We start from the raw sequence: 25514 nt of genomic DNA, 5'->3' as shown, positions 1-25514 counted from the left end.
GGCCACCTCTATTGGGTACTTTTTAGACGTCAGACCCCCTGCTTTTGAGGACAAAAGGAGAGATCTGGGGTCTAATAGGCCCAAGATCACTCAATAAAGAGTACCTGTCACTGCCCATGCTATTACAGGAGATGCAGTTCATCCCTTGTGATAGCAATGAAGATGATCAAAAAAAATTGAAAGAAACAGTGTAAAAATGTGAAGAAAATAAAAATAAAGCTTCCTCTGATCCCATGCAAATATATATGTAGGCCCCACATACATATGTAAACGGTGATCGCATCACACATGGGACGTATCATCGTGAATGCCAGAGTGAAAGCAATAATTCTAGCACCAGACCTGTTTAACTCTCTAAACTGGTAACCTGTAAAGGCTTTTAATGCATTGCCTATGGATAGGTATTACTTGTGCAAAACTTTAACACTTTTGTATCTGCTGCTGGAAGGGAGCATCAAAGCAAACCTGTTGCTGCATTCTGTATGGGCACAGATGGGTTTATTTTACAAAAAATGATTATTGTTGGCAGTGCCAGTCCTCAGACTTATCTAGAATGTTTTCTTTAACCTCACTAAAAGTTTACTTCTGTACCAAACCTTCTTTGTCCCTAATGCCAGTGTTAAATTGATATGTGTTTTACATGTAAGGGACTTTACCTGGAAGGCAGTCTGTTTTTCTAAATGTATGGTATTTAAATTGATCACCAGGTGAGGCATGTCCTGAAGGTTCTGGAAAATCCTTATGAAGTGGAGGAAAGTGAAGAAATCCCTGAGCTTGCTGAAGAAGAACGTCTGGAAGCTTGCGCTTCTGCTGTCTGTAGGCCCAAAATTCTTTCCAGACTTCCGTACAGCAGCAAACCTCCACTTTGGGCTACAGAGCTATGTGTCACCTGATCTTCATAAAAGCCTTGTTGTTGGTCACCTTCTGTTTTCTTGCAGAAAAAAAACTCAACAAGGCCAATTCTAACAAGCACATATAGTGTTTTTTAAACTACATTTGGATTCTTGGAAACCTAACCATTGAAGGCCTCTTGTGCTTGGGGGGGGCATCTAGCTGCTGTGTGTCCCTCCTGGCATTTTAGTGCGCACTTGTGGCACAGTTGCAGCATCCAGCCCCGATGCCTGCAGCCTGTCCAAGTCTATGGAAGGCTGTGGCTGGACAGGGCTGAACGCTATACCTAGTGGTACTCGCATTTTAGGAATGAACGCTTTGAAATGCTAGGAGGAACGCACAGCAGCTAGGCAGCCCCATGTGCAAATGGGCTATTGGAGAAAATATTGTTACAGAATATTTATTTGCCACTAAAACCTATAGAATCCAAATGTAATTTGTACATGACGGCAAAAATATAAATTCAGGAATATGATGTATTTTGGCCTGATGTTAACCACTGTAGTGTTTGTTGCATGTTTTAGCATTACGTAAGTCATCACAGTAGGAGCACTAATTTAAAAGATATGATGGACTTGACGCTTTTATACGCACAAAATGTTGCAATTGAAAAGTGAAACAATTGCATTTAATGGACATATTCAGGTAATTTTTTGCTGCTTACTGTGTGCCTTTTGTACAGACTGTACCTTGTTACAAAGATAGGTGGAGGACATTGTCATTTATATATATATTGATTACCATAAAACAGCAGATTCATGAGCAGACTGTATTGAGTTTATTGCCTTGTTCAAACAGGCAAGTGTAGTGTGTGAAATAAGGTACAGTGTGAGATTAACATAGGACAGAAATAATTTTATTTTTTTTAAACTTTGGGATCTATTCATTGTTTGTTTTTATATCAATCACATCAGGCAAAGTTTCTCTTAAATGAGAAGTACTGGGTTTATTAAAAAAACAAACATCCATACCCACCTCTATGCTGTAGCCCACGTCTGCTCAAAGACCAAGAACTGGTCAATCACATGACCTCTTATCGCTCAGTTCTCTGTCTGCTTGGAGTGGGGAGCACTGACTGTCAGTTATTGCTTTCCACTCTGCTTCTGCAGTGCTCACTGGAGTGCTGGACAGGAGAGGGGGCAGGTGCAGCTGGCTTTGGCCCTCAACCACGTGCTGAGAACCAGGAGCTAGCCATTAGTTAGGCAGCTGGGTGGATCCCGACCACATGATCAGGATCCTTCCAGAACCTGGAGTGGCTCTGTCACATCAGCTGACAGCAGGCAATAGCCTGCTATAAGCTGACTACTTCACAGGAGAGCAAAAGTAAGTGCACTCCTGTGACCCTAAATGAAAGAACTTCTCTTTTAAACATTTTTGCTTTCAGGTTGAATGCTTAATGTAGATAATATTTTAGATGGCCATGATATCCTTGTTTCTGTATGTGGCTATATAACAAGCTTTTTAGACCATTTCATTGTCACACACACTACAGATGATCCTTCTTCCCCAATTGTAATTCATGCCCTTGCAGTGCTGACAGCTATTAATATGGAACTTCACTAGTCTCCATCGCCACCACCAACATCTTCACTCAGTCCTATTTTGGGTTGGGATCTTCAGTAATCTTGATTGGCCAGGCCAGAATGATGTAACTCCCATGCATGCGCACAGGAGTTTTTCATTCATTTTTGTACCAAGAATATACAATATGCATCTCATTGTACGTTCTAAAGATCTAGGTAGGTAAGTATGGTTTATTGCAGAAGAGACGAGCTCCATCTCTTCTGGAATAAAGAATCTGCCTGATAGCAATTTTTTTTTTTTTATATACAGTTCAATTCACTTTAATAGATAACCATCATGAGATAAATATGGAATCCTCCATTGCTGATCCCCTTGTGAAAATGCTAGGCATGTCTGGCTGACTCTGGCTTCAGTATTTCAAGTCGGCAATAGTATGCAAGTTGAGATCAAATACTTGTCCAGGGTTGATGATCCAGAAGTCAGCGGTGTGCATGTTTTAGGTTAGGTTCCTTTTAAAGGCTAAGGTAAAAAAAAAAAAAAAAAAAAGTGAATTATTTTTTTTTTTAAAAAACCGTAGCCTGCAAAGTATTACACCTGAGATCTGGAATGTTAGGCTCCTAAACACACTGTTTACAGCTCTGTTGCCCTAACATCTGTACAGGCTGTCCTTTTCAGATCTGTAGGCAGTGTGTGCTGATCAGTGGGCCTGCAGTTCATTCAAACTTCAAGTCCATCGGCCGTAGATTCCTATGAATGATATGGCTGTGTGGGTAGAGCCCCACTATTTTTAAAAAGTGACAGTGGGTGAGGGGAGAAGAATCCCTGTGTGTTGTCACACTGAGGAAGGGGGTGGGAGGAATCAGGGGGAGAGGGGACAGGACTGGAACATGTAATATGTTCCAATGGTGAACCTTTAGGAGATCATTTAAAATTGGTGTTGTCTGTGCTTTGAAACATCAGGTGATTAAGGGTAAAGGTATATTGGTCTGAGTCTCTCTATTTAAAAAATGTTTTCATTTGTTCTTTTATGCCAAAAAATGTTCAATGCTAAGTACATTTCTATACGCGTAAGAACATTAATATAGCCTTCGTGTTCAGTTCATTTACATGGTAAACACAATTTCAAAATAAACAATCGTAAAATTATCATTTTCAGTACTGGTTTTTTTTTTTAATGTGCATTTGATGGGGGGGGGGGCTCCAAGACCTTATCTATTTATTGAACTTTGTTGGAAGACCACTCTGCTCTTCTTGTCACTTTTTAATGTGTCACATGGATGGGATTGAATTACAGAATTACATTTTATGTGTGCACCCACACCAATGAAATCCCAGGCTGAAAGGGAATCTCTATTTATTTTTACAACGTTTTTTTACCTTGTGTTAAATCCCCTGAGCGCAGTGGGAAAGAACAGTATGGCACTGTTACAGACAGTCCTGACAAATACACTCCTGTTTAAAAAAATCAGTGTATCCCATTGCTGCAATCTAGTCAGAGGTCACTGTTGCTCCAATATTAATTAGGTAAATTGAGGGTTATTATTTATAGAGAATTTGCTTGGTGTATACTATATATGTTCAAAAAAACGTGATATGTGCAATTCTTGTGTTTTACCATTAATTTCCATGGTCCTAAAAGAAAGTGGTTCTGAGCCAAAAATATTGCGTGTCAGCTTCTTACTTAAAGATGCTATGCTGCATAACAAAAATGTATTACACATGAAAATGTGATGTTTGAATTGCATTTTCTCAATCCCACCTATTGTAATACTGACATATGATGTTGAAGTCTCATAGCACTGAGCACCTATGAAAGTTGGAGAAATTATATTTAGAGTGTCGTCATTGTCCAGAGTAACCAGATTCCTTGTTTTGTAATAGGTAACAGAACCACTTTTAAGCTCACCGTAGATGTTGCATTTTTGACCATACAATTTTTTTATACAATCATCTTTAGTGTTGGTAAATGTGTAAAATGAGCAGGCATTTTCACTACATAGTGGGCTGAGCTAATGGAGATTGTACAATCAGACTTTGAAGAGTTGAGTAAGGCTTATCATACTAATTAAAGATCAATGTTTAATTCCTGTGTGGTAGAAATATAGCATTAGTCATCCTGAAGAGTGTCCATACTGACCTCAGCTGAGGCTACCACGGACACTCTTCACTTAATGCATGTGGGTCAGTTTGAGTGGCGTCTATCTTCCTTTGTGATTTCACACTCTTGAATAAGTGTCAGGATGTCCGCTCCCTTTTTCAGAGCATCAACGGGGTTTACACTACATTGCCCGACTTCAAGCAGCATCACCACAAGCCTGCAACATTAGTCATCCTGTCTATTGCTTGGATGCTGTTGATCTGCTTAAAAATTGTGTGTAATGGGACTGGGTTACTTGTGAGCAGCAGAGCTTTTTTTTTTTTGGCTAATGTAGAGAAAAAAGTATTCCAAGGTATATAAATGTAAGCAAATAGTTCTTGTGATTTTAAGGAGGCTTCTGTGCTGCACTTACAGGAACAGTTACATTACCTATAAGCATCATTTATATAGAAAGAAAACTAACATGTATACTGAACATGGGTGTTGCTGGGATTATGAGAGACTTGAAACCTTGATTAGGACAATGGTAAAATAGGGCATGGTAAGCCTGGCCTTATTGTGATGGCAGTGTGGCTTACATGGGAATGGTTAAATGGAACACAAGCCTACTTACTGTTCACAACTGCACACATATGCCATGATCCTTGGACAAAAGGTTAGAAGTCCTACTAAAAGCTTTATTCTCCCTGGCTGGGCCTGCTATGCAACCATGTCTGTCTGCCAGACTTTAGATATCTACTCCAAAAACAAGACTAGGGCCCTCCTCCATCTCATTTTAAGAATCCAGCTATACTTCAACAGCTGGAACTTTTCTCTGTAGCTTTGTACTGCTGGGTTGATGGATTAGCAGATACACACTGATAAATACCCAGAATGAGGCTATTTTGTTCCTCTGAGTCTAAGCCCAAACCTGGAACCCATTTCCATCATAAGACCTAGGCCTCAAAACCTGCCCCTTCGCTATAAGGAGGTGCCTCTCATTTGTAAAAGTGTGGGGTATCTGTTGGCCTTCATAGCCATCTCGTCCCAGGAAATCTAATATGTTTCCTTTTGATTACATTGGGGGCCCAAACTAGAATTTTCAGCTCTGCTGTCCCCATTTTCATGCTGTCAAACTTGTCTTCCTGGCTGCAGATTTGACACTACACTGCTTTCAAGCAGCTCCTTCCAGAGTAGGAAAGATTCCAGAAGCTCACCTCCTGCTAAAGGAACAATCAGTTCAGTCCCTGTCAATCTATATCCAATTGATAGTGCAGAGATTCATATAGATCAACATTCAGATATTCCTCATTGTTCAAGGCCAGAAGCCTGTGCTACTCAGACATGCACAGGTTCCTGGCTGACTGTCTGTGTGCCCTCTTGGATTATCTGAACCTTATCTCCGGGGCAGGTCCACCATCCTGATTGTCAATTACTTTAACATCTTGGCTGTTGAAGCTCATACCCTGAAGGACAGGGTTTTTCAGAGTTGGTCTTCCCTATACTTTTAAAGGCTAGGAGGTCGCCTTCACACAAGGTCTGCAATCACATCCGTGTGGTGATGGGCTAGGAAATACCATTTTCCAGGAAGTACTTTTGTGGGGTGAATCCCATCTTTCCTCTAATCTAGTCTGGATCATCATTTGGCCTTTGATACCTTCAAGGTGTGCTTGCCTCACACTCCTTAGTGAAAGCTCCCAACCTGGTTTGCTCAGTCCTTCAGGAACTGCCATTTGAAGCTATTAGGGACATTCACTGCTACTCTCACTGCAAGGCTGACTTCTCTGTTCACCACTACCAAATGTGAACAAATCATTACATAAATCACATGTTCCTGTGTAAATAAATCATAATGATATTGTGCATCAAATAATAATCACTAATGTGTTTGTACTTCTCCCCAGATAAAGTGTAAAAAGAAAAACAATATGCTCGATAATTTCCAAGTCCTCCTGTGATATCCAGATCACTGAAATTTTCATATAATTCACCACAAAACACTGTCCATCACCTTGTGCTAACTCTTCTCCCATGTTGTGCTCTCACTTTAATATAATATAAAGGTTATAATGAGCTTTCCCCCCCCATAAGTGTTAAATCATGCCATCCACCTCTCCTTTTCACGCAAAACAAAAGCATATAAAAACTCAGTGCCTTCGGTAATATCAACAAATATTTAAAATATTCACATTAAGGTGTTACTAAACCCCGGACCCTGCATTCACTATATCTGGTCTCCCACAGTACACACAACATGGAAATGCAATTATTTTAGTAAATATAAACTAAATACCTTTTCTCATCAGTAGTTAGAGCAGTCTTGTGACTTCTATCAGTGTCCAGCCGAGGACTAGCTAAAGCTTGTAGGAGTTTTCTTTCTGCTTTAGGAGGATGGAAATCCCCTGACCTCTGTCTGGACAGTGCTGATTGGCCCTGTTCTGATCACAAGCACTCTCCCAAGGAAGAAAAGAAAAAAAAAAACCCTCTCTAGCAATATACACCAAACTGAGCATGTGCACGCCTATGGTTCAGTCTTTAAATAAGTGGTGGTTGCTTGAAAAAGTGCACTTCCTGATGATGATCCATTGATTGAAACCGGTCGAGGTTTGATGAAGCAACTTCCACTGATGTCATTTCCACCCTTTGGAATGCACGCTGGAACACTGCAGCCATCTTTGTTCCTATTCACAGGCAGCAAGGCTGAATACACTGAGTGCCAGGTTATGGGCACTTTGATGGGGAGAAATTATAATAAAACTCACAAGCAAAGTTTTTTTTATGGTTTTACGCTATGAGATGTTTGCTTTTGTTTCTGTTCACATGCTGAAACTTGGTTTACTGCCTAGGAGGAGAGGAGAAAGTTTACAAAGTCTCTTTTGAAACTACACTGTCATTTATATCCATGCTGGTCATCATCCTATTGGTTACTCTCAGCCAGATCGCATGATTCCCAAGAATTAATATTGGTGCCATTCTTGCCATCATGCATTGGGCTAGTCCCAAACCAGGTGCTTAAAATGAACCTAGAGATAGGTGGTCCACGGCTAACGGTGAGTACACATCCATGTGGGGCACCAATTGAGCACAGAGGAGCACCTGTCATTTTTGCACGAAGTTCACCAATTAGTATTCAACACTTGGGCACTTTATTTTTCTGAATTGGGACTGAATGTTACAATTATTCACTTTGTATATGTGAAGCAATATTACTCCTGTATTGTCAAATTTAATGCACCTAATTTATGTGCGGTCCACATAATATTCTGATGTCATTAGTTGAGCCTATAGTCTTAAAGATAGGGGTTCCTTCCTTCCCTTTCAAGGCACACTCAACTAAATTGGTTAGTGCTTCATGGATTTATTAGCATCAGACATCTATTTTCCAGATTTGCTAGTCTTACTAGGTGGATGTTCAGGCCTCATCTGATGCCAGCTTTGATCATAAGGTGCTTCAAGCTCCTCTGAGTCCTGCTGAGCCCTTGTCTTGAGCCTGTTATTTATTTTGCTGTGTTGCTCACCCCTCAGTTGAATTGCTTATAGGCATTCCATGGTCTAAGACCCTATATGCTGCCATGTGAGACTAAGAAAATAGAGTATGTAACGTGCCTGTAAATCACTCCTTATTAAATTCTACAAAACTGGAAGGGGTTTTATTTGGGGCTGTCCTTACATCTTTGCCAGTGTCCCATCACCTAAAGGCCTCAGCATATAATCCATGGTCTAAAACTAAGATCATATATCATCCTCCAAGTCAAATCCTATTTTTATTTTTTTTTGCACTATGTCTTAGAGACCATTAAGGGACTTCAGAAATGTTTGTTTTAACCTCCTGTAGGCTGGAGTATAACTCACTAGCAAACAAAAAAATTAAAAACCATCCCCGCATAACTCATCTTCTGCCCAGCATGCTTTGGTAAAAAAAAAAAGTTGTACCAAGGGCAAAGCAAAAAACAAAAAAACGGAAGTGTGAGACTTGTGTTCCTCAATGGACTTTGGGGAAAAGATTTTATGACAAGTAGAAAAGTCTTTCTTGTTCATTGAAGGACACCAAAAATCAGAAACAATTTGGACATCTAAAAGGAGTCCAACTGAGGAGCTGGGAACAGCCACAGACCCAAACCAAGGGAATGCACACGGTCTCCAGACCTGAACTGCCTGAAGAACCGGCACCTAAATCTGATCCAGATGAGTGGAAGCCCCCTGCAAGACATGGAGAGAAAACAAAAGAAATCACCACCAAAGAAGAAAGACTCCACCCGAGGGAACACAGCCTGAACCAGTCAGAGGCGTGAATCCAAGAACCCACCAAAGCAATTGGAACAGCGTAACTACCTGATAAGGAAGAAACAGACCAACAAAGTGATGTGCTCCCCAGAATAACATACTAGGTACAAGGCCCCAGGAGATCAGGACCCCAGAGGGAACCTTGTACAAAAATAGTCAAGGAAAATTCCATGACCGAAATGAGTTTACTTAATCCGGTAACCATCTTGCAAACAAGATATACGAAGAAAGTGAGAATCCTCACAGTGCAATATCACACATAGGAACAGCTAAATACGCCCCTCCTCAGGAAAGAACTGTAAGTGCCTGTTCAGATATGCTGCCAGGGGTGGTAAAACTGGGTTTACCACCCATGTAAACAAGACAGGCACCACTTAGGGCTGTACAGAATAAATAACCCAGCTGACACATGCAGCAGGCAAGTGTTACCAAACGCAACACATTCCAGTTCACGGCCTACTGAGTGTTAAAACAAGTTGTGAGGCCACAACATATAGCATCCCAGCTGCCTTCTGAAAAGCCACCCACTGCTGATTGTTTTTCAGAGGGGCAGCAAGGATTGCTGCATGTGAAAACAAGCCCTAATGCAAAATACCTACTGGTGCCACCAAGCTATATTTATCACAGTGTGCTGATTCACACCCTTGTTTAGTACCATACAGATTCATTTCGAATCAGAATTATTAAAGACAGCTACAGTTTTAGTCTTCAGCCATGTGTTGAAGCTGAACTCAAGGCAAACCATTGAATATACAAATGAAATACATACATGAGGAACTGTTTTACCTGACAAAGGATTTGGATTTCTGTCCATCCAGTTCACAGCCCTGCCACTTGGTACAGCTGGACATATAACAACACTTACGGTTACAATACCAACAATGTCCTCTCCCAACTCTCAGCCAGCTAATTTTCTATGTAAAGAGCAGCAGCAGACTGGTGAAGTCATCTCTCTGCTCACTCCTATTATCAGGTTCTTCCCAATACACTTGTATGCAGCACATCTAAATGGCAGCCAGTCCTGCCTTCGCCTCTCCCAAAGTGCAGATGTATAGGGGATTGCAAGAGGTTACCACCAAGTCAAAATCAGGTACCTAAACTAGTGGCAATTAAAAATACATTTAATAAAGAATTAATACAAAGCCGCATTATTGTGTGTCATATCTAGCTGGAATTCAGTGCAGCTAAAGACATACAGGCATGTCCCTTCTAAGGCAGCTGGTATAGCCTGCTTGTCTGAAATCATATGAAAAGCGCCAGAGCTGTTCTCTGTGAATCCACAAATGACACAAACTAATGCTGTCATTTGTAGGCCAACAACAGTACGCAGCACTTTGTTACTGTCACTAGAGATGCAGCCAGTCAAAATAAACACCCTATGTAACAAAATATGAAGACGTAGGTATTTACCAAAACATATATTTTATTTATTATACATTTATACTGCACATATATATAACCAGTCTCTGTTCATTCAGTTCTCTTTGTAGTAATTGTTAAAGTTAATCCGCAGTAAGAAATCTTCCAGATGTGGCTGGTATCCTCGATTTACAAGCTTGGTTACCACTAGAATACAAAAAAAAGCAGTTTATTTTGTAACAGTGATTTGTTTATTACCATTAATGACATAACTACTAAGCTGAGCTCCTCTATGTCTCAAGTGTACCCAGCAAGGTGTGCAGAGGAACCATCCCATAAAGGAAACTTACCGTCGATTACAAGTGTGATATGGCTCCTGCTTAAAGTGCTACTAAACCCAGGACCCTGCATTGACTAGATCTGGTCTACAGTACATGGAACATGGAAGTGCAATTATGTTAGTAACTATAAACTAAATACTCTTTCTATTCTTCGATTAGAGCAGTCTTGTGACTTCTATCAGTGTCCAGCCGAGCTCATGTTAAAGCTTGTAGGAGGAGTTTTCATTTTGTTCTAGGAGGATGCAGGACCCCTGATCTCTGCCTGGACAGTGCTGATTGGCCTTGTGCTGATCACATGCACTCTCCCAAGAAAAAAAAACCCTCTAGCAATACCCAATAAACTGAGCATGTGCAGAGTGACTCCACACGATATGGCTTAGCAGGCGCTAAGAACTGGAAGAAGGGGAGGATCAGAGAAGTCAGGATCAAACTGTGTTTTTACACAATACAGAGAATTTACCCCTTAATTAACAAAAAAAAGAAAAAACCCTTTCTTGCAATACACACTAAACGAAGCATGTGGCTACAGGTTCAGTCTGTCTTATCAGGAGATAACAGAGGATTGACCCCTTAGGTTCCGCAGTGAGTATAACAAGCATGCTTTCCTGCATATACAGACTGATTTTACTGTTGTGGGTTTAGTAACACTTTAAAGCGGAGTTCCATTCAAAAGCTGAAGCTCCTGACTTCGGCTTGGTATCAAATCACCTATTAAGAAGTGGAAAGTTCGGGGATCTATTGATACCAAGCCAAGGTCAGGTAGACCATGAAAAATTGCAGCCATAAATGACAGAAGAATTGTCTGGGATTCAAAGAAAAACCCACAGGCAACCTCAAAAGAAATATGCTGCTCTGGAAAAAGATGGTGTGGTTGTTTTTAAGAAGTACAATACGGTGATACTTGAACAAAAATGAGCTGTTTGGTCGAGGTGCCAGAAAGGAGCTTTTACTGCATCAATGCCACAAAAAAGCCCGGTTACATTATGCTTGACAACACCTTGAAAGGCCTAACCAGGCCTTCTTGTGTCATTGATGCAGTAAAGGCTTCTTTCTGGCACCTCGACCATGCAGCTCATTTTTGTTCAAGTGTCATTATATTGTGCTCCTTCAACACAAAGGACAAGGGGGCACTCTTTACGTCTGGAGGAAAATAAATGTAAGCTTCAAAACACGGAAAAGTTTCTTCACAGTGAGAGCTGTGAAAATGTGGAATAGACTCCCTCAAGAGTTGGTTCTGGCCAGCTCAGTGGATTGCTTTAAAAAAAAAAAAAAAAAGGCCTGGATTATTTCTTGGATACACAGAATATAACTGGATACTAACATTTCTAGGTAAAGTTGATTCAGGGAATATCCGATTTGCCTCTTGGGGGATTAGGAAGGAATTTTTCTTCGCAGCAGGTGTAAATTGGATCATGCTTTGCTGGATTTTTTTTTTGCCTTCCTCTGAATCAACTGTGGGTATAGGATCATAACTTTTTTTTTTTCTATGGTTGAACTGGATGGACTTTTGTCTTTTTTCAGCCGGACTATATAACTATTTTAAAACAACCACACTGTCTTTTTCCAGAGCAGCCTGTATTTTTCTTGTGGTTACCTATGGGTTTCTCTTTGTATCACGAACAATACTTCTGGCAATTGTGGCTGCAATCTTTCTTGGTGTATCTGTACTTGGCTTGGTATCAAGAGATCCCCGAACTTTCCACTTCTTAATAGGTTATTTAACAGTACTGATTGGCATATTCAAGACTTTAGACATCTTTTTATGTCCTCTTCCATCTTTATGAAGTTCCATTAGCTTGTTACGCAGGACTTTTGACAGTTCTTTTCTGATATTAAAAGTTACTTTCAGTAATAAACACGTGTTAGAATGATCAGCATATCCAGAGGTACACGCAGCTGACGTTGCATGCCGATCTCAACTTTTTCTGTAAAACCCTAGCCATTCTCACCTCCCAAACTTCTCCATTGGTACTTTAATGTGTTTACCTTATTGATCAACTGCATTTCACAAATTGAGATTTGCGTATAGCTTCAGTTGCTTATATCTGTAGATTTTAGATTATAATCTACTACGGAAATAGTTGTCAATTATTTTCATAATCGATTAGTTGGCCTACATAAAGAATGCAATTAAATTTAAAGTGGTTCTAAAGGCTCGAGGGTTTTTACCTTCATGCATTCTATGTATGAAGGTAAAAAACCTGTGTGCAGCAGCTCCCCCAGCCCCCTTAATACTTAACTGAGCCTCATCACGATCCAGCAATGTGAATCACAGCCTCGACTGTTCCAGGTCTCTGCCTCCTCATTGGCTGACACCACAAGCAGGAGCCATTGGCTGCCACTGCTGCCAATCACAGCCAGTCAGCCAATGAGGAGAGAGAGGGGTGGGGCCAAACCATGGCTCCGTATGTGAATGGACACACAGCGGGTGCGCCCAATAGCAAGCTGCTTGCTATGGGGGCACCCAACAGACAGGAGGAGCCAGGAGAACCTGCGGGGGACCCGAGAAGAGGAGGGTCTAGGCTGCTCTGTGCAAAACCACTACACACCACAGGTGTGTATAGACCTAATGGTTATTTTACAAAAAAAAGAAAGAATCGCTTTAAAGTAAAAGTTACCAGCATTGTGCATATTTATTTATTTCAGGTACTTATATAGCGCCGTCAATTTACGCTCAGCCTTTAGAACTAATTTACTGTACATTCACATCAGTCCCTAACCCTCAAGGGGCGTACAATCTAAGGTCCCTAACTCACATTCATACATACACATACTAGGGCCAATTTAGACAGGATCCAATTAACCTACCAACATGTCTTTGGAGTGTAGGAGGAAACCGGAGTACCTGGAGGAAACCCACACAGGCACAGGGAGAACATGCAAACTCCAGGCAGGTGGTTGGGATTCGAACCAATGACCCTAGTACTGTCAGGCGGAAGTGCTAACCATTTAGCCACTGTGCTGTCCCATATTTAAAATAATTATATCCTTAAAAAAAGCTCAGCCTTTAGAATTTATTTAAAAAAAGTGTGTGTGTTATAAAGGGCTTTTTTTTTTTTTTTTTTTTACCACATCTTGACAGGTGATTTTAGAAAAGTATGCTGCTGCTAACAATGTCTTTTTTTTCCTGTTGCATAATATTTTATTGAAAGTTACCATATTAACAACAGTTAACAAAATAAAGTAATAGTTTAAAAAGAATCACCTTCAGTAACATGGTTTGATTAAATAAGGGAAGGAAAAATACAAAAAAATAGAAAGGATTTAAAAAAAAAAATGGAACGGCACTACAAGGGTCAAATGCTCGTTTTGTTCTTGAGGAGAGGACACCAAAGCTATACTCACCTGACTCGCCAATTCTCCCAGCACAAGACCATTCCTTTCGGCTCCTGCCGCCCATGAGTCTTGTAAATGGGCTGTTCCTGACGTCAGCATGCTTGTTGTGTTACACTATTTGATTTATTATTTCTTTGAGACCATCACTTGTTTATTATTGCTCTGTTTCTTTAAGCTGTCTCCTTCTGTCTAAGCTGAGCTCTTTCTCTCACGGTGCTTGTGTATACTCCTCCCCCCTACCTCTCTCTGTAATCATTCCACTGTATCCTGTCTGACCGAATGCATCTTTCCATGAGGCTACAACATTAACGTTTTTCTACCTATGATATTCTCCATTAAACGGAATATTCGAATGGGTTTCCTCATCTGATTTCCTCAACATGTGAGTTAAACTGTCTGACCCGATGCAAGAGATAAATTCAACACCACGTGGTATAGCTGTATACATGGCTGAAGATAAAGTTTATGGCCTCTTAGTTGAGTCAGAATAATGCTCAATGCACGCTCCAGAGACAGAAACAGTCCACCGCTGGACTGTGGGGGAGCGTAGTTTTCTGTAGGATTGGCGGGTCAGGTGAGTATGAGCTTAGTACTCATGCCTAGAAAAAATAATCAGTCGATCCATGAAGTGGGGGTACAGTATAAAAAAAAAAAGTGACTGCAGGCGCTGTCAAGCTACCAGCCTATGACAAGAGAGTCTGTCATGCATAATATTACAGTCTTGTTTGAAATCTGCAAAACAGAGTTTTAGGTTTCTAAAACAAATTTTTTTTTTCTTTAAATAAAAATTTGATCTCTGAGTCTGATCATATGTAAAAGATTCAACCTCTAATAGTATATGTAAGAATACATTTTTTTTAAACCTTACATATTAACTACATTATACACCAAACTTTTTTGGAGGTTTTTATCTGATTAATCGAAACAATCATCCAACTAATCAATTATGAAAATAATCATTAGTTGCAGCTCTAGTAGATTTACTGATTATTGTGGTAGGTGGTTATTACTGAAACCTGTAACCCCGTAAACTCACATCAGCCCAAGTTTGTGGCTGGTGTACTTAGAAAGCTGTGATTAAGGATATTCTAAGAACAAAAGTCCAAACTGTTTATAATAGAACAGAACATGTGGGCATTAGACTTACCTTCAAACAAAAAGTCAGAGTAATACTTGAAAGTATTGTAAGACTGCTGCATTAGTGTGTAGTTAGGGTGGCTAGCCATCTGCTTTTCCTTGTCACAAACCCATGGCTGAGAGATGAGCTGTATACGGAACTTCAAGATAAGACTGAAAATGCTATGTATAATGTTCATTAATGGGGCTGCCTTCTCCGTTAGAAGACCCCTAGAAAAAAAATAAAGAGAGTCAATATTTCAGCAAAGCATGAAATGAGTCAAAACCTGCAATGTACAGCAATATATCTCACAGTAACATATGCATCATCAATTTAACGGTTACGGTCTTAAATTGCATGTAAACAGCATAACAACACAGTAATAACAGATCTTCAATCAGCAGAGACATCTCCCATTAATGGAGGCTTAGAGACCCAAATGTATTTTTTCACTGAAAATTTCAACTTACAGCAGGTGTCTATTTTGCCATGTGCACATGTACAGTGCATCCAGAAAGTATTCACAGTGCTTAACTTTTGCCATATTTTGTTATGTTACAGCCTTATTCCAAAATGGATTAAATTCACTTTTTTCCCTCAACATTCTACAAATACCACCCCATAATGACAACATAAAAGAAGTTCGTTTTGAAATCTTTGCAGTTTGTTAAAAATAAAACATGAAAAAAAAAACACATGCCCATAAGTATTCACAGCCTTTGCCATGACACTCAAAATTAAGCTCTAGTGCATCCTGTTCCCACTAATCATCCTTGAGATGTTTCCACAACTTGATTGGAGTCTACCTGTGGGAAATTCAGATGACTGGACATGATTAGGAAAGGCATAAACCAGTCTATATAAAGTCTCCCAGTTAACAGTGCATGTCAGAGTACAAACCAAGCAATGAAGTCCAAGGAATTGTCCGTAGACCTCCAAGACAGGATTGTATCAAGGCACAGATCTGGGGAAGGGTATAAAAAAAATGTCTGCAGCATTGAAGGTCCCAATGAGCACAGTGGCCTCCATCATCCATGAATGGAAGAAGTCTGGAACCACCAGGAATCTTCCTAGAGCGGGCCGCTTGGCCAAAATGAGTGATCGAGGGAGGAGGGCCTTAGCCAGGGAGGTAACCAAGCACCCGATGGTCACTCTGAAAGAGCTCCAGCATTTCTGTGGAGAGAGGAGAACCTTCCAGAAGAACAACCATCTCTGCAGCACTCCACTAATCAGGCTTTTATGGTAGAGTGGCCAGATGGAAGCCGCTCCTAAGTAAAAGGCAGCTCACCTGGAGTTTGCCAAAAGGCACCCGAGGGACTCTCAGACCATGAGAAACAAAACTCTCTGGTCTGATTAAACAAAGATTGAACTCTTTGGCCTGAATGCCAAGCGTCATGTCTGGAGGAAACCAGGCACTGCTCACCACCTGGCCAATACCATCCCTACAGTGAAGCATGGTGGTGGCAGCATCATGCTGTTCCAGAGAGCTCTGGACCTTAGACTGGGGCGACAGTTCATCTTTCAACAGGACAACGACCCTAAGCACACAGCCCACATAACAAAGGAGTGGCTACGGGCCAACTCTATGAATGTCCTGCTGTGGCCCAGCCAGAGCCCAGACTTGAAACCTATTGAACATCTCTGGAGAGATCTGAAAATGGCTGTGCACCAACACTCCCCATCCAACCTGATGAAGCTTGAGAGGTACTGCAAAGAAGAATGGGAGAAATTGCCCAAAAATAGGTGTGCCAAGCTTGTAGCATCATACTCAAAATGACTTGAGGCTGTAATTGGTGCTAAAGGTGCTTCAACAAAGTATTGAGCAAAAGCTGTAAATACTTATGTACATGTGTTTTTTTTTATTTTTAATAAAATGCAAAGATTTAAAAACGAACTTCTTTCACGTTGTCATTATGGGGTATTGTTTGTACAATGTTGAGGTACAAAAATGGATTTAATCCATTTTGGAATAAGGCTGTAACATAACAAAATGTGGCAAAAGTTAAGCGCTGTGAATACTTTCTGGATGCACTGTATATGTTAATGTTTGCGGCAGATCACAACACATATTCTACTAGCACAATTTATTTAATAAATGCTTTAAAGAAATGCATGTTAGCTGCACACTGTATGTACCTAAAAAGGGCCTTGTTGAGGTATTCTACGTGCGCCTTGCGGATTTCCTCCAGGTTGCTGACTGTACGAAGTTTGTTTCTAAACTCAGCCCATGTAACATGCAGAATTTGGTTAGCAATATACCCTTGTATAACTTTCACAAAATGCTGCATTTCATGTCGATACAGCTGGAGCTGTCGGTACTGTACTGAATTGGATGCTTGATTCACTAAAGCTGTAAGGAAAATATAAAATATTAACAACTTAATTAATCTATATATATTCAAATCATTATAGGGGTCACTGAAATGGCTCTGCAGAGAAGATATTATGTCGGGGGCAAAAACAAGGTTCTCCATCCCCTTTCTTTGAATTGTCCTGTCACTAGAGTCAAAAGCAATCCCTGATTTTTACCCCACTGATCGTTAGAAAATCTAATAAATGTTCCAAAAACATAATGTTTTGAACAAAATTCTACTAGCGTATGGCCAGCATTATTTGAATCTTGATGTAATTTGTGTATTTCTTCCAGATCTATACCGTATTCCAGTTTTAAACTTTGCCTCTGTGCAGAAGCTTCCCGTAATAAAGACCAGTCACTGCTGCTCTCCTCCTTTGTGAAGGGATACTAGTTTTCTGCAGTCAGCCCGTATTGAGTGGACCTGATGGGTCCCTCCCTCCGGCTCTGTTCTCTGCACAGGCTACATACTAAGCGTAATGTCACCACTACATTTACAAGATAATATTGGGTTTAAAAGGTAATATCTAGGTTTTTAAAGACGCAAAGTAGATTTCCATCCTTTGTGGCTATTAAGGAATATATTTAAATGAACATATTTGTGCCCAGAGTTCAGCATTAGATTTTATTTTACTGTCAACAAAATAGCCAATTCAGACAAAAATTGTGTATATTTTTCCATGAAAAACTATTAAAAGCCTTTATTTCTTTTTAACTATTTTAATAATTTTTTTTTTAATTTCCACCAAAAATGGCTTCATTCTTTGCTCTCAGACACCCACAGAACCACCCAGAAGACAACATTCTTAACCCCTTCATGCCTAAGGGTAAAACAAAACTAAATGCCTAAACACAATTTTGCAACTTTAAGATGTGTTAGTAAAGCCGTACATATCAAATACTTTGTGTATCCAGGTGAATTATACCTTGTTTTGTTTTTTTTTCAGGACAAATTTCTTTTGGTGGTAAATGATAACAGATATCTCCAGATTTTTTTTTTTTTTTTTTTATGATCAAGGCAAAACTGGCCCAACATAGTAAAAAAAATATATATTTCTTTAAGATTTTGCTATTTATTACTTGCTACTACTATAACCTACCACCAAACAACAACCCAAAATAAATTTCCCTGCTCCTGACAATCGCAGCGATACCAAATAAGTGTATGTTTTTTGTTGTTTGTACCTGTAGTAAGGCCCAGAAAAAATAGTTCGCAGTTTGCTTTCTTTTTATCCTACCTAACACACACTGACACTAACGGACACTGATACTACGTTTAAAAATGCTTTTTGGCAAAAAAAAAAAAAAGTCCTGCCCAAAATTTACTGATCATGACTTTTACTTGATCCGAACACTAACCATGGCATTGACCTAGAGCGAACATTGATCTAGGTATTTTTTCTTTATTTTTAATACAGGACCCGGGTATCCCAGTGACAGCCCGGTATCTGTGCACAGCGCGCTCCCAGCACAAACACAAGTACGCATATATGCAGCCCCATGGAAAAAAGTCCAGTTCTGTAGGGCCGCATATATGCCTGCTGTCAGCGTCAAGGGGTTAAGAAACATAGTATAGCTGTAACAAAAGCCCAAGCCCACTTAAAAAAATACATAGGTCATCATACGCACACATGAAAAAGATTTACCTGTACGTTTTAAATGAAACCAAACATCCCTTAGCGTCCAAACCATATGCTTCAGTTGTAGCAGAAAGGAGAAAATTTTGTTGTACTTATTTATACAACTGTCTGTAATGACAATGTTCAGAGGCCAAGAAACCTTAAGAAAGCCAGAGGTCACAATTAGTACACTTTCTACAGATACACTGATCTGATAATAAAGAGCAATGCTTTGTAGAGAATTGATCTTACTGCAAACAAAGGGGAAAACATACACAGACAGTCATAAAAGCATCAAGTTACCCATACCATCATACTAAAAGATGTATATGTGACCACCATATGTGAGATTGGTGCACATAAAACACTGAAAACAGTGCATAACAAAGCTGACCTTACAGACAGGGAGATGCACAGACAATTCATCAGTGTTTAGGAGTAAGGGAAAGAAAACAATTCAGTGTGAAGTATCAGATATCTATGATGTGGGCTTGTACTGGTGGGCTGGAATAACGATCCACAGCCCCAGCTAAACGTTAGTCCAAAGGTTGTTTTTTGTTTTTTCAAATTGTGTTCCTTGGAAGATTTAATCCATGAACTTTTGCCATGCAATAATCATTTATAGATCACTAATTGCAGAACAAATACAGTCAGGTCCATAAATATTGGGACATCGACACAATTCTAACATTTTTGGCTCTATACACCACCACAATGGATTTGAAATGAAATGAACAAGATGTGCTTTAACTGCAGACTGTCAGCTTTAATTTGAGGGTATTTACATCCAAATCAGGTGAACGGTGTAGGAATTACAACAGTTTGCATATGTGCCTCCCACTTGTTAAGGGACCAAAAGTAATGGGACAGAATAATAATCATAAATCAAACTTTCACTTTTTAATACTTGGTTGCAAATCCTTTGCAGTCAATTACAGCCTGAAGTCTGGAACGCATAGACATCACCAGACGCTGGGTTTCATCCCTGGTGATGCTCTGCCAGGCCTCTACTGCAACTGTCTTTAGTTGCTGCTTGTTCTTGGGGCATTTTCCCTTCAGTTTTGTCTTCAGCAAGTGAAATGCATGCTCAATCGGATTCAGGTCAGGTGATTGACTTGGCCATTGCATAACATTCCACTTCTTTCCCTTAAAAAACTCTTTGGTTGCTTTTGCAGTATGCTTTGGGTCATTGTCCATCTGCACTGTGAAGCGACGTCCAATGAGTTCTGAAGCATTTGGCTGAATATGAGCAGATAATATTCCCGAAACACTTCACAATTCATCCGGCTGCTTTTGTCAGCAGTCACATCATCAATAAATACAAGAGAACCAGTCCCATTGGCAGCCATACATGCCCACGCCATGACACTACCACCACCATGCTTCACTGATGAGGTGGTATGCTTAGGATCATGAGCAGTTCCTTTCCTTCTCCATACTCTTCTCTTCCCATCACTCTGGTACAAGTTGATATTGGTCTCATCTGTCCATAGGATGTTGTTCCAGAACTGTGAAGGCTTTTTTACAGGTCGTTTGGCAAACTCTAATCTGGCCTTCCTGTTTTTGAGGCTCACCAATGGTTTCCATCTTGTGGTGAACCCTCTGTATTCACTCTGGTGAAGTCTTCTCTTGATTGTTGACTTTGACACAAATACACCTACCTCCTGGAGAGTGTTCTTGATCCGGCCAACTGTTGTGAAGGGCGTTTTCTTCACCAGGGAAAGAATTCTTCGGTCATCCACCACAGTTGTTTTCCGTGGTCTTCCGGGTCTTTTGGTGTTGCTGAGCTCCCCGATGCGTTCCTTCTTTTTAAGAATGTTCCAAACAGTTGTTTTGGCCACGCCTAATGTTTTTGCTATCTCTCTGATGGGTTTGCTTTGTTTTTTCAGCCTAATGATGGCTTGCTTCACTGATAGTGACAGCTCTTTGGATCTCATCTTGAGAGTTGACAGCAACAGATTCCAAATGCAAATAGCACTCTTGAAATGAACTCTGGACCTTTTATCTGCTCATTGTAATTGGAATAATGAGGGAATAACACACACCTGGCCATGGAACAGCTGAGAAGCCTAATTGTCCCATTACTTTTGGTCCCTTAACACGTGGGAGGCACATATGCAAACTGTTGTAATTCCTACACCGTTCACCTGATTTGGATGTAAATACCCTCAAATTAAAGCTGACAGTCTGCAGTTAAAGCACATCTTGTTTGTTTCATTTCAAATCCATTGTGGTGGTGTATATAGCCAAAAATGTTAGAATTGTGTTGATGTCCCAATATTTATGGACCTGACTGTATTTCTAAAAGCACATTCTTCCAAGGAGAACATTATGTGGTACTTTGGTTTACTTTTTAAAGCGTTTGTAAAGACATATTTTTTTTCTTAAAACACATTTTACTTACCTGCTCTGTGCAATGGTATTGCACAGAGCGGCACTTTACCTCCTCTTCTGGGGTTGCCTGCTTGTGCTTTTGACTCCTCTTCTTCAATGAGTGCCAATATTGCAAGTTGTGTGCTATGAGGGCACTCATGTGAGTCTGTTCCCGAATGAGGCTGTGTGCACCCATAGACACGCACAGAGAGTCTTGGACATGCCCCTCGATCTCTCATCACATTATCTGATTGACAGCAGCATTTAGGGAAATGTCCCCCCGTTTTCTAAGTGGTGATTTGGATAAGTTGCAAGTCACGTCAACAGGGTGGGAGGGGAATCTCCTCGGCTGGATCACAAAGCAATAAAAGCCTAAAAGAGGTTGTACCCCTTTCTCATGCTATCCAAAAAATGTACAAAAAAAAAAAACACTACGCTGGAGATAATCTTTGATCCTAATTTATTCTATATGACATGGATCTCTAGCATGAGCTGTCAAAGGGTTGTAAATGTTAACCTAGATAGTAAGATGACTTTTCTATTCATAATCTAGGGAAAAAAAATAAAAACTGAACAGAATTTAGCAACCGTGAACTTCCATTTTATAAATTTTTTGACATGATGCAAACAAAGCAAATAAGAAAAAACAACTTCCTAGGATTAGTGAAATTCTGTAGATAAACGCACCTTGTATCTCAGCTCCAGACAGCTTAAAATATCTGGGGCTGCAGGAGTGAACATTTCAGGGATATATTTAAGAGCAAAGGAAAGATTGGAAGCGAGCTGAGAATCTCCATGTAGACTGTACTGCAGAGCTTTGTTCAGGATAGAATTCAGGACTAGAGGGGTGAACAGCTCACCGGGCGTCTGTCCTGAAACAAGCTGTAAACAAGTAGAACACATTACATGAATAATATACAGGACTAGCATGTGTAGCTGGCATTGTTTATCATGACATGCATTCCATAAAACGTGGGCGCTTAAAAATACTTCACCTTTTCAAAAAGCTGGTCACTAAGTGACTGAGCAAATTCCCCATCTTCCATAAGCAGAAAGTGACGGATTGCTACAAAATGTTTTTCCATATTCAGCTCCACAAAGTAAAAATCCACCACAGCTTTGTTCACAAGGGAAACACTACAAAACAGATTATGGGAAGGAATATATTTCTATTAACACGCAAGATGCAGCAAAGAATTTAAAAATATGTACACTGCAAAAGAACAGCATTGATTTCCTCCCCCTTTAGTAAGCTATTGCAAGCGTTCATGGTTGAGACTGCCAGGTCAATAACAGCAGCAAGGACATCTCAAGTTCAATTTAAAACACACAATAAAAAGGAAAAGCTGGCCCTAATACATTTTTAACCTGCAAAAATACCTCTGGAACATTAGTGGTTGCCAACATCCTAACATTTCTTTGCACCGATTTCTATAAACCTCCTAATTCCCAAGCACTGCTGTGAAGTGGTACTAGAAATATCTTTTCGTAGGGTACTATTAGGATCCATTTACATTCTTGTGTTGGGTTAGTATGCGTTCTGTTGTGTATTCACATGCACTGCATTGAAATGAATGAGCTGCCAACATTGCCTTAATCCATTAGAGTACCATTCAAATGAACAGCACAACACTGGATGTAACGTGCTACCACAATACAGAAATATAAATGGGTCCTTAGTGACCAGACTATCTCCAGAAATCACCTTTCTCCTGCTGTGAGGACACTGAATGCTTCATTGTGTTCATGTGACCATTTTCACTCATATCAGTTTAGCTAGTGTTAGAGAGTTAGGCTGGCCAAAGACGGGTCATTTATCTGCCAAATTGTCGGCCGATAAACAAAAAACCGTCCTTTGCTGCCACCAATGCTTACGAAAACGGCCATTTTTCGTAGATTTACCATAAATACCACTATGTTTTTTCGCCACTTGTGGACATGTGGCCCCCCCTCCTTTTTGTTTTAAGATCTCTGCCGCATCGTTTAATTTAGTTTTATGGAATACCTAGCTAATGAGCGCTGAGCAAACTGTTGGCGCTGTATAAATACTGTATAATAATAATAACGAGCCTACAATTACACCGTATGCTACTCTTCATATTAAAGTTCTCTACTGGAATTCACTTTTTTAATATCGGCCTTAGTGAATGTTCATTACTACTCTCTAGTACTGAAATGTCTTCTTTATTTTGTGTTTACCGCTTTCGTGGTGGTTACGAATCTTCTCCACAAGATACTGTACTAACACTGTGACTGTATGTTATCAGACTTTGTATGTCATATAACTTTTGCACAAATAAAGGAAGTGCAAAAAAATGAAAAAAAAATAAACAATAAATATGTGATATCACAGAGTATGAAAACTATTAGGACCAATGCGGTACTTGTAACATTGAGCTACAAAATATATCTGGAGATTAAAAGGCTACATTCATTTTTTTTTTCATTTATAGTGGCAGCTCTGCCCACAGAAAATGAAGCTTTTAATTTATATCTTAAGCGGAGGTTTTCCAGCTGGCCATTAGAGGCCATCTCCAGCTTTCAAACATTGATTATGCAGAATATATGCTTACAAAGCTACATTTCAGAAATCCAGTCAATCCTTAATCCTCTCCATTTTCAGCAATAACATAACTTGGAAGTGTTTACAAAACTCACTGGGATACAATGGGTGCAGTAACAGAATACTTCATCAGCACTGGTAGGGAGAGGAGCTCAATGAGCATAACAGCAGTCTCATCAGTGGCCGAGTGCACATTGGGGTCCATAGGCAGGGAGAATTCTCCGGTGATTACATGGTTAAGCATTTGGAGAACTGGAGGCTCTGCTGCACAGACAAACAGATAGAAGAGGGATATATACATCTTGTAACTTTACAAAGATTAATATGCCATATCACATACATTAATATTTATTCTCCAATAGGAATACTTACACATCATTGCATAGCTGTCTTGATATTTCTCCAGGCAATATTTATCCGCCAGTGACTGGATATAATCTTGCTCTTTTTGCCAAGTTTCATCCTCGACATTATTCACTTCTTTGGCCTCAGGAACTTGCACATCTTCACTGTGTGTGGTGTTGCCAGATTCTTCATAGCTGCAAGTAGGATCTTCACTCTGTTACACACACAAACCTTTCTGTATAAAGCAGCTGAGTTATAGGAACAGGAAAGAGAAAAACACATCCCCCATAGCACTCAATATGATTTCAGATGCTGGATTACAAAAAAGAAAAGTCCCACGTTACAACTGGTTGTTTTGAACGGGTTTTTTACTTTTGCTGTTTTTCCTAAATCCCAGTCTATCCATTTCAATATTTCAGTTGGGAAACAAAACTGAACTTTTTTTTTGTAATAAAGACTTAAAACACTGTTCCAATAAAGAGTAAAAGAACATGCAACCCCCCCCCAAAAAAAACAGAAATTCAAGACTGCCTAAGCATATACATCTGTAATCACATTGCTTTCAGGAATACTTCTTAAAGGAGAACTCCAGGTAGGAAATCTCCAGCAAGCCTGTGGTATTACTAGCATAATCCGTACAAGTCCTTTTACAGCATTTGATGCCATTCTTCTTTAAAGAATAAGTTCACCTTTGGAATATGTTCTGCCTGTATTTAGGGTGGAATATGTAACATGTTCCTGCCTCCTCTCCCCTCGATGCCCACCCTCTCCCTGTGACAGCGAGCGGGGGATCCTCTCTACACACCCGTCAGAATTTAAACACAGCGTGGCTATGGGGTTTCACCCACACAGCCGTGTCATTTATTCACAGAATTCTGTGAAAGAATGATCTACAAGTACCGCTGGATTGTAATTCTCAGTGAACTAGGAGGGCACTGGTGAGCGCTCTCATAGTTCATTGATTCTTTCTGCAATTCAGTAACTGTCGGCCCGTACAGGAAGTACAGGCAGACAGCTGACAGAGTCTTCAGAATCCTAATCCAATCTGCTGATCGTGGATGCAAAGCTTTACAGGCCGCAGTGTACAAAAACATTTTACTTGTTTATTTATTTTTTATGAAATGTGAACTTAGCCATTAATGAAAGTAAGTAGATGGGAGACTATGTATTGGATGGATCTGTATGTTGCCTAATGAAAACTTCAGGTTATGTTTTCCTAAACCTGGAAAAAGCAATTTATTGTCCAAGGCATGCTTCATTTCGTGCTATAGGCCCAAACCTTCCAAATGGTATATTTAAGAATACATATATAAGGAAATAGCGACATATTTT

General features: G+C 40.0%; 2 protein-coding genes across 3 annotated transcripts in view; one reads left to right on the top strand and one right to left on the bottom strand.

Annotated features, from left to right (window-relative positions):
• Positions 1–3561, top strand: part of SELENOO (selenoprotein O) — a 32812-nt gene extending 29251 nt beyond the window's left edge. The window contains exon 9 of the mRNA XM_089684577.1: positions 708–3561. Within this exon, the coding sequence (XP_089540703.1) occupies positions 708–902 (195 nt within the window). The 3' untranslated portion in view covers positions 903–3561. The remainder of the gene's footprint in view (positions 1–707) is intronic.
• Positions 3562–10179: 6618 nt separating this feature from the next.
• The window catches only part of TUBGCP6 (tubulin gamma complex component 6), a 53200-nt gene continuing 37865 nt past the window's right edge, over positions 10180–25514 (bottom strand). For both annotated transcript variants that reach the window (XM_089684555.1, XM_089684564.1), the window contains exons 19-26: positions 24210–24396; positions 23933–24101; positions 22270–22411; positions 21962–22156; positions 18929–19061; positions 17066–17279; positions 14960–15159; positions 10180–10342 (exon numbers count right to left, since the gene is read on the bottom strand). In XM_089684555.1, the coding sequence (XP_089540681.1) occupies positions 10251–10342; positions 14960–15159; positions 17066–17279; positions 18929–19061; positions 21962–22156; positions 22270–22411; positions 23933–24101; positions 24210–24396 (1332 nt within the window). In that variant the 3' untranslated portion in view covers positions 10180–10250. The remainder of the gene's footprint in view (positions 10343–14959; positions 15160–17065; positions 17280–18928; positions 19062–21961; positions 22157–22269; positions 22412–23932; positions 24102–24209; positions 24397–25514) is intronic.

This window comes from Staurois parvus, unplaced genomic scaffold (assembly GCF_062004578.1).
Source record: "Staurois parvus isolate SC_StPar_1 unplaced genomic scaffold, SC_StPar_1.0 ptg000019l, whole genome shotgun sequence".
Classification (NCBI taxonomy): Eukaryota; Metazoa; Chordata; class Amphibia; order Anura; family Ranidae; genus Staurois; species Staurois parvus.
The sequence above is the reverse complement of the archived record's forward strand: the minus strand, read 5'-3'. Positions and strand labels throughout refer to the sequence as shown.